The 10,795-nt window shown below is 35.7% G+C and overlaps 1 protein-coding gene across 1 annotated transcript; it reads right to left on the bottom strand.

The window, feature by feature from the left end:
- Window positions 1-9,389: 9,389 nt before the first annotated feature.
- LOC306639788 (olfactory receptor 1165-like) lies at window positions 9,390-10,349 on the bottom strand (the record flags this gene model as incomplete). The annotated part of the gene is made up of 1 exon (XM_079103522.1): window positions 9,390-10,349. The coding sequence occupies one exon, from the start codon at window positions 10,347-10,349 to the stop codon at window positions 9,390-9,392; it is 960 nt and encodes a 319-aa protein (XP_078959648.1).
- Window positions 10,350-10,795: the final 446 nt, after the last annotated feature.

Raw genomic sequence — 10,795 nt, 5'->3', positions numbered from 1 at the left:
TAAACTAACAATGCATTAATCCACCTACAAGGACTAGCTGGGAATAACTATAGGCACCTAGGGTGTGACTGAATGAGGTGCTTCACCCGGGATGTGCTTTTGGGTATATATTTTGTCTCTGGTGAGCAGAAGTTTCTCTCTGCTTTCAGACTCTCAAGTCCTGAGCTGCTTTCCTCTACTACACTCTCCACCATGACATCTGTCTCACCTCAGGCCCAGAGTAAAGGAGTTGGCCATCTGTGGACTCAGACCTCTGAAACCATGAGCCTCAAATGAATTTTTCCTCCTCTAAAATTGTTCTGGTCAGATCTTTTGGGCACAGTGATTAAAAAGTTGACTAAAATAATGTTCTTATTCATGGAATGTGTAGTTGATCTTTGAAATGTTTTGAAGAAGTTTTGATGAATTCTAAAGGTATTGTATACTATTTTGTATATAATATTGTACATTATTTCACAGGCTTCTTTACATTTCTCTCTCTCCTCTCTCTCTCTCTCTCTCTCTCTCTCTCTCTTTCCAGAGACACATATTCATGTACCACAGATAGATACATATTCAAGGGAGAATGCAGGCTTTCTCAAGAGAGAACACATCTTTGAAGTAAAACAAGAAATACACATTTAAGAAAGAACCAGTGCCGTCTTCAGAGAAAGAAACTATTGGGGTGAAGCAAAAAATACACTCAAATAAGAATGCAGGCCATCTCCAGAGGTAGAGACTGCCCTTCTCCTACCTTTTAATGTACTTTGCAAACTTTGATTAAGCATTGAACATTATGTTCAAAACTCAGGTGTAAAGATAACTTGAGGTCTCAAAGCATCTAATCAGGACCAAAATGTCTCTCCTTCTAAGTTACTTAGAGCACAGGCTTTGCAGTACTCTTTCACCCAACCTCCAGGCCTATCATTTTCTGGTCACTGAAATGAGTCACATCTCAGTAAGTGTGGTCTATCACATGATCATATTTATACCTGTGGCATCAGTTCAGGGTCTCAATCTGGATCTCTTTCAACTTTGGTTACCATTAAAATTTAACCCTTTCCCTATATGTGTCCATGTGACCCAAAACTTGTAGCTCATACGTTCAGTGACTGGTTTCCAGGGAAATGTAGGTGCAGGTATCTGGCTCATCTTTCTGGGATCCTGGCTTATTGTCAAAATTGGCCTACTGTACATTCTACCTTGAATTATATAAATTCATTTTTCTACTGACTGGACATGGTAGCTGTAATTGGGTAGAAAACATACTACATCATATACTTCAAAAATGTTTCAGGTATATAAAAATACTAAGTCTCTTTTTCTTATTTGAGGCAGAGTCTAGCGAAGTTGCTTGGGGCCTCGCTAAATTGCTGAGGCTGGCCTCAAATTTGCATTCCTCCTGCCTCAGCCTCCTGAGAAAATGGGAACACATAATGCCCCACCATACCCAGCAATATTAGTCTCCTTTAGAAGGGTGGCAAATCCAGATTTGGTGGTGCACTCCTATAATTCCTATGATTTGTGGAGCTGAGTGGGAGGATTATGAGTTTAAGGCCAGCAAGATTAACCTAGCAAGATTAACCTAGCAAGACCCTGTTTCAAACTTAAAAAGTAAGAAGTATGGCAAATTCTACAATATACATAGCATGCAAACTACCAAAAACAATTGAAATATGAGCTGAGGATTTGTTTTTTTTGAACCCAAGGGCACTTTCCTACCATTAGAACCACATTTCTAATGGTTTTTTTAGATGTACTCACTGAGTTGCTGAGACTGACATTTGAAAACAGTTTAGGCTTAGAAGACCATGAATATTGCCTTTTGATCTATTATTTTCTGACACCTCCATTACTTTTTTAGATACTTTTTCCAATGCTGTGACCAAAAGACCTAACAAGAACAATTTTAGAGGAGAAAAGTTTATTTGGGGCCTTACAGTTTCAGAGGTCTCAGTCCTCAAATGGCCAACTCTATTGTTCTGAGCCTAAGGTGAGTCAGAATATCCATGGCAGAAGTACGGCAATGGAAAGCAGCTCAGGATAATAGGAAGAAGAAGAGAGAGAGAGAGAGAGAGAGAGAGAGAGAGAGAGAGAGAGAGAGAGAGAGAGAGAGAGCGAGAGCGAGGAGAGATCCTACACCATGGACAAAAATGTGGATTGCCCCCAAAGACCCACCTCCTCCAGCCACACCCAACCTGCCTAGGGTTATCACTCAGGTAATCACTATCAGGGGATTAATGCATTGATTAGATTAAGACTCCTGTAGACCAATAATTTCACCTCTAAAATTTCTTGCATTGTCTCTCACATGACCTCTTGGGGGACACCTCACTTCTAAACCACAGTCCATAGATAGCCAGCTATTCTAAAGATGATGAGAGATGACAGAGCAAACCCATACTCAGCAGCAATGTGTTACAAAGCAAGGCTTTTCTAAACTACATAGCACACAGAAGACCCACATCAGGTTGCCCACAGTCTCTAGAAAAATAATTAATTGGACTCTTTAGTTATTGACTGTGGAATGGTTTTAAAGAGTTGCTGAGGCAGTAGCTTAGAGCGATCCTGAGAATCATAGACTTAGATGCTTCCTTTATGACATTCTTTGGCATCTTTAGAGCACAAGACATAAACAATATTTTATTCAGTGAACAGCATGTGACAATGGAATATGCATCTGGGAAAAAATGAAGGAGCTAAGGAGTATTGATGCTGACTATATCTCTGCTTTGTTGGTGTTCACTATCCTTGGTTAGCTTCCTGTAAATGCTCATTCCAGAACCTGGGTTGAAGGAATGCTCATTCTTTGTGTTGTGCTTATCTGTAGGTGGAAGACATCCACCCCAGGAGGAAAGAATAGAACCAGGAAGAGACATTTAAGGCCCCTTCTGTGCAGTAGCTTACAACACATTCACTAACTTCACATTGTCTAGGGCGAGTCATATGGAATTATTCTGTCTACCTGCAGGATGAATGCAGACAACAGAGCAAATAATAATGGTGACTATATCATTCTCCTGTACCCAAACCTCACATATGCCACAAAATGAATGTGAGAAAATTCATAGAGCAAAATATAGAGAATTTAATACACTCTTGAATATAGTAGAGTAGAAATTCTCCGGGACTTCAAGGGAAGATGAGTATGGTCTTAAACAATTATAAAACTATTATTTAAAACAAGTTTTTTTTTTTTTAATTCTAAGTTAAAATTTTAATTTTAATTAAATTTAATTTTAAGTTAAAATTTAACTTTCTCCTTTTCAAAGGATATTAATTATTGAAAAATAAAGCAAAATATGAAAATGTTTAATGTTATAAACTGAAAAATAAATAATATCCACAATACACATAAAACAATGACAAATGGAAAATAATTCAAAGGGTTGGTAACATGGCATACAAAGACAATTTGGAAAATAAATATATCCATGGAAATATTAAAATATGCCCAACCTCAGTAATTACAAATATTTAATCATTATCTACAATGAGCAAGTTATTAAACTTCCACAGGTCTGAAAATACTGAGGGCTGATGGAGTAGTTTATGACTTTGGAATATTCAGACATTGCGATTTATTATGAATTGATATAACCTTTTTGAATAAGTGGAGCTTCATATATGTGCACAATACTTGTAGTTATAAATCTCATTCTCATGGAGTTTCCTCAGAAAACTTGGAATGGAACCACCGTTTGACCCAGTTATCCCACTCCTGGTTTTAAGTCCTAAAGGACTTAAAATCAATATACTACAGTGATGTAGCCATATCAGTATTTCTATCAGCTCAATTCACAATAGATAAATGATGGAACCAACCTAGATGCCTATCATCAGATGAATGGATAGAGAAAATGTGAGCTATATATACATACACAATGGAATATTACTCAACTTTACAGAAGAATGAAATTCTGGCATTTGCTGGTGAATGGATGGAGTTAGAGAATATCGTGCTAAGTGAAATAAGCCAAACCTCAAAACCAAAGGCCAAATATATCCTCTAATATGCAGACACTATATCACAAGAAGAAGGGGGGGGGCAATAGGGAAAAATAGAGTAACTTTACATTAGGTAGAGGAAAGTGAAGGGAGGGGAAGGGGTGTGGGGGAAGGAATGATAGTAGGGTGAAAAAGATATTATTACCTCATGTACGTGAATGACCCCATGATTAATGTGATCCTGCGATATGTATAATCAGAAAAGTGAGAGATTGCACTATTTGTGCATGATCTATCAAATGTATAAATGCATTCTACTGTCATATTACAACTACTTAGAACAAATACAAAATTAAAAATAAATGAATAAATAAATGAATATTTCTGAACATCGTAGCAGTGTTCCGGTACTCATACTGAAAATCCCAAATGAACTTCATAATAGACCGAGTTACAGAAAAAAAAAAAACAAAACAAAACAGTATTTTTATGCTAAAAAGTTAAAACAGCCACATCAATGTTTATAGCAGCTCAATTCACTATAGCTTGATTGTGGAACCAACCTAGATGCCCTTCAACAGATGAATGGATAAAGAAACTCTGGTATAGATACCACAAAGAAGAATAATATTACGGCATTTGCAGATAAATGGCTGAAATTGGAGAATATCATACTAAGTGAAATAAGCCAACCCCAAAAACCAAAGGCTGAATATTTTCTCTAATAAGTGAATGATGATCTATAATGGGGGTGGGGGGTAGGAGGGGAGAGAAGAATGGAGTAACTATAGATTACATAGAGGGAAATGAGAGGGTGTATGAAAAATGGTGGAATGAGACAGACATCATTATTCTATGTACATGCATAATTACATGAATGGAATGAATCTACATCGTGCACAAACATAGAAAGGAAAAGATCTACCCCATTTGTGTACAATGAATCAAAGTGCAGTCTTTAATAATTAAAAAGAAAATTAAAAAAGAAAAAGAAAAGAAATATATGCAAAATCTTGAATGATTTATAAAGTCATAGAGTACATAAAGTATGATACATGAAATAAACAATATATCATTATAAAGTTTTTGAACAGGAAATATCATTTACTATTTTGAGGGAGATATCTTTAGATAGTGAATCTCTATAACAAGTGCATCTTTATTGTGAAAGTCTTAATTTTGGCTAATGCACAAGTGGGGAGAAATAGCTGGACATTGATTTTTATAGCACTGAAAATAGTATTACTCTGATCTGTTTGGGAGTTACACAATATTTCCTTAAAAATGCACTTCTGTATGTATTAAATTTTAATTACTGATACAAGAGAGGCAAATGCCATGTTTTCAAAGAGACAGATTTTCATTTTAAAATAGAAAAAGTTTAGATAATTCTAATCATTTAGGAAAATGAAATAAACAAACTATGTTCTCCAAAACAATGGGTAATCTATGATTAATTATGAAAAGGAAGGTAGGGAAGTTTTATATTAACTACTGTAAGTCAAATGCATTATTATGATGGTTTCGAGAACTGAAAAGTGAAGAAATTTCCAATTTTATAGATATAAACAATATGACTTATTGGCAGATATGTAGAGGGTGGGTAGGAATAGTAAACTTTTTTTGATAACACTGCTCATATTCCTTATTCAAGATTTTGGAGGTTTACAAGGAATTAACAAAAGCAAAAAGATGAATGAAGGCATTTGGAGTAGTATTATTCATAAGAGCAAAAACATGGACACAACCTGTGTTCAAAATTAGAAAACTTTAAATATCACAGCACATTAAAATATTGTTATTTTAAAATACTTAAAATAACTATGTAGATGTTTATTATATTTATTTTATTTTGATCATTTTACAAAAATTGTGTATGATCTATCGTGTCTCTAGTAGTACACAAAGTAGAGTCATACCATTTGTGTAATCATACATGAACATAGGGTAATGATGTTTGTCTTATTCTATTATTTTTCCTTCCCCACACCCTCATTTTCCTCTATACAAGTTGTCCTTTCTCCATTCTTTCCTCCCTCCCACCCCCATTATGTGTCATCATCCACTTATCAAAGAAATTATTTGGCCTTTGGTTTTTATTGGCTTATTTCACTTAGCATGATATACTCTAACTCCATCCACTTACCTGCAACTGCCATAATTTTATTCTTCTTTATGGCTGAATAATGTTCCACTGTGTATATATACCACAGTTTCTTTATCCATTCATGTACTGAAGGGCATCGAGGTTGATTCCACAATCTAGCTATTGTGAACTGAGCTGCTATAAACATTGATGTAGCTGTGTTGATGTAGTATGTGTTGCTGTAGGAGCGGGATAGCTAGTTCAAATGGTGGTTCCATTTCAAGTTTTCTAAGGAATCTCCACACTGCTTTCCAGAAAGGCAGCACCAATTTGCAACCCCACCAGCAATGTATGAGTGTACCTTTTTCCCCACATCCTCACCAACACTTACTGTTGTGTGTATTCTTGATAATAGACATTCTAATTGGGGTGAGATGAAGGTAAAAGATGTCTACAATGAGAACTACAGAACATTAAAGAAAGAAATTAAAGAAAATCTTAGAAGATGGAAAGATCTCCTATGTTGTTAGATATGAAGAATTAATATTGTGAAGATGACCATACTACCAAAAGTGCTATACAAATTCTATGCAATTCCAATTAAAATGCAATGATGTACCTAAAGAAATAGAGAAAGTGATCTTGAAATTCATTTGGAAGAATAAGAGATCCAAAATAGCTAAGGCAATTCTTAGCAGGAAGAGCAAAACAGGTGGTATCACATTACCAGACAATAGTAGCAAAAATGGCATGGTGTTGGCACCAAAGTATACATGCAAATGAATGGTACAGAATAGAAGACACAGAGACAAACCCACATAAATACATTTACCTCATACTAGACAAAAATGCCAAAAACATACAATGGAGAAAAGATAGCCTCTTCAACAAATGGTGCTGTGAAAGCTGAAAATCAATATGCTGCAAAATGAAACTAAACCCCTATCTCTCATCCTGCACAAAACTCAACTCAAAATGGATCAAGGACCTAGGGATTAAACCAGAGAACCTGTACCTAATAGAAGAAAAAGTAGGCCCAAATATTCACCATGTGGGCTTAAGGCCAGACTTCCTTAGCATGACTCCCAAAGCACAAGAAATAAAAGCAGGAATCAATAATTGGGATAGATTCAAACTAAAAAGCTTTTTTTTTTAATCAGCAAAGGAAACTATCAGCAATGTGAAGAGAGGCCCTACAGAGTGGGAGAAAATCTTTGCCACACACACTTCAGATAAAGCACTAATCTCCAGAATTTATAAAGAACTCAAAAAGTTTACATCAAGAATACAAATAACCCAATCAATACATGGGCTAAGGACATGAACTGACACTTCACAGAAGATCTACAAGCAATCAACAGATATATGACAAAATGTTCAACATCTCTACTAATAAAAGAAATGCAAATCAAAACTACCCTAGGGGATAGTTAACATTTTTCACATGGTTTAAATAATTAATTAGATGGGGATATCATTTATATTTAAAGAGTAGATGAGTTGATGGTGAGAATGTGTAATCAAAGGTAGAATTTTAAAAATTATCATTTAGTATTACTGAAAAATGGATATGAATAGTATTAGGAATGAATTGGGAATAGAAGGCTTATTTCACACAATAAGGCCTTTATTACAAAGGTAGTTTTAAATTACAATGGTTTCAACTAATATTCTTCAAATATAATAGTTTATGTTGATGTTTGATTGTTGAACCAACCTTGCATTCATGAGATAAACAGGAATTGGTACTGAAATACCCTGTATTTCTGGATTTGGCTTGATAATGTTTTGTAGAGAGTTTTTATGTCTAATAATCTATCTATATCTATCCATATACTGGAGGAAAAATATCCACGTAAAGTTATTCCCCAGAGTCTTTATCAGTTTTTTTAAAAAAAGGACTGCCTTACTCCACCTGCACTCTTTCTCTCTATGCTGTGGTCAGGAAGCTGTCTCTGTACAGAGAGTCGTGACACAAGTGGAATTTACTGGGCAATTTTAATTCTGTCAGAGATTGCAGCATTTCAGTACTTTTTGTTCAACATCTGACAATGTTGCCTCATTTATTTTTCTAGTTTATAGTTGTCTATTGTATGAGAACTGTTGAGAACAAATCAGTCATGGCCAACTCTGACCACTATGATGACCTCATGGATTATTCTGATTTAGGGTTACCTCAGTATTAATGGCCTTATTGTGTGAAATAAATATTTCATCCCAAAGTAGAATAATAAGAAATACTTAAAGAAGGTCTAAATAGAACAGGTTCACATAATTTGGAGAAAACAATAATTTTTAAGAGAATAGAAACTGGAAACTGACATCAAGATCTAGGCCTAGCCCTAAACCTAGACATAGATATAGATATATAGATTATAGAAAGATCATTATGTAGTTTTCTTTATAGAGAGAGACTTTTTAACCATTTCTGCAAATCCTTTTAACTTCATCATAAGCCTGAGGTAAGAAACCTCTCTGGTTATTCCTATACATGTATGTAGAAACCCTATAGATATTGTTTGGCCATCAGTGTTCAGTGATTAAATGGATAAAGAACAATCAATTGGGAAAGACAGATATAACTTTCCTATGTTCATATATGAATAATGGCCAATGAAACCCCACATCATGTACAACCACAAGAATGGGATCATAATTAGAATAAGTTATGCTCCATGTGTGTGTAGTATGTCAAAATACACTCTATGGTCATGTATATCTAAAAATAAAAAAAAATAATAGCCAAAAAAAAGTGAATTGGACTTATTTCTTGATATCAATACCTCAACATTTATTGAACCTCAATATATTACATTATACATTACATTTATACTTGAGAAAAAAGAGTGACAAATAGATAGTATCTAATATTTTCTACATGTTTTCTTAAATCAGATAATCATTTCGTAATATAAACCAGGGGTTCCTATCTTAGTTGAAATAGTATAAGAGGAAATTAAAAGTCATGTTTTATAAAACTTTAGTCAAAAGTATGAGTTTCAAGGATTGGAGAATACCTCCAAGTGAGGACTTTTATAATCTGTTTGTTCTTTATTTTAAGAACAGCTTAAAGTTATGCCATGACATAAGGTGCAAACACCAATATAAATATATCTTCATTTTTCCTTCCCTAGTGTTCAGTGAGGAAATGATGAAGCATGACTGTTCAGAATATCTTCAGATAAAGTAGAGATGAGTGCATTATATTGGTGTGAAAACAGAGAAAATACTAGCTCAATTTTCACACTGAAAACCACTCTGTATTTAATATTCAATTGACCTAAATTATAACCATGTATTAACTTCAAGTTAAAGTATCATCAATAAGTATATGAAAAAATTAATATGGTTAGAACATAAATAAGCTTTTTAAAAATTATACTGGATAAGAATGCAGTTTGGAGTTTATCAGCCTCCTCAGTGTCTCTTTGACATCTTTGTTCCTGAGGCTGTAGATCAGGGGATTCAGCATGGGGATCATGACAGCATAAAGTGCAGTTGCCACTTTAACCAGGAGCCAGGAGTTTCTGGAGTGGGGCACACAGTAGAGAAGCAGGATGATCCCATGGAAGATGCTGATGGCAGTCAGGTGAGAGGTACAGGTGGAGAAGGCTTTGCGGAGACCACCCTTGGAAGGCATCCTGATGACAATGGCAACAATGAAGACGTAGGAGGCAAGGGTGATCAGGAAGCTACATGCCTCACTAAATATAGAAATGGCTAAACACGCCATCTGGCTGAAGGAGGAATCAGAGCAGGAGACAGAGATGATGGCAGAGTACTCACAGCCAAAGTGGTTCATGAGGCCTGATCCACAGTAGGATAGTTGCACAAGGGAATATGTGATTATCAAGGAACAGAGGCCACCCCATGTGTAAGTTCCAGTCACTAGGAAGGCACAGAGCTTGTGAGACATAGCAACTGTGTAGAGCAAGGGGTTACACACGGCCACAAACCGGTCATAGGCCATCACTGCCAACATAAACATTTCTGTAATCACACATGCACAGCCGAAGAAAAACTGTGTCATGCATCCATTGAAGGAGATCGTTCTGTCTTCCACAACCAAGATCTCTAACAGCTTGGGCGTAAATACACTGGAGTAGCAAATGTCCAGAAATGAGAGGTGGCTGAGGAAAAAGTACATGGGTGTATGCATTTGGGGATTTATTCTTCTCACTAGGATTATGCCCATGTTCCCCACCAGAGTGACTGTGTAGATGGTGAGGAACAGCAGGAAAAGGGGTGCCTGAAAGTGTGGGAATTCTGAGAATCCCATCAGGATGAATGTGGACACAGAGCTCTTGTTTCCTGTGTCATGTACCACGTGTACCATGATCCTTTGTGAAGATGGAGAGAGAGAGAGAGAGAGAGAGAGAGAGAGAATAAAATTGAGCATCAGAACTTGAGAATTCCCAGAGGGAGAAGTTCTGTACATGCTCAGTATAAACCAGTGTAAACAAATGTGGTCAGTTCACCCTCATAAGTGGTTCTGCTTTGCTTGGGATTCTTATTAGAATGCTCATTGACTCTTTATAAGAGAAAATCAGTTTTATCCTTCAGCATTATAGTTTTCCACCAAACACTGTAGTACCTATTAACATTATTATTTCCTACAAATATTTGTAAATGTATGTGATTCTTAGAATGTTCATGATAAATATAAATATAATTAGGTAAAAGAAAAAAGGCAGAGAGCAAACTCAGGGACTCATTGGGCAGATTGTACCAGTTATCAGGTAATGGAAGGGCATATCCTTTTAGAAGAAGAAGTTAGGATTT

The sequence above is a fragment of the Sciurus vulgaris genome (assembly GCF_902686455.1).
Source record: "Sciurus vulgaris genome assembly, chromosome: 11".
NCBI lineage: Eukaryota > Metazoa > Chordata > Mammalia > Rodentia > Sciuridae > Sciurus > Sciurus vulgaris.
The sequence above is the reverse complement of the archived record's forward strand: the minus strand, read 5'-3'. Positions and strand labels throughout refer to the sequence as shown.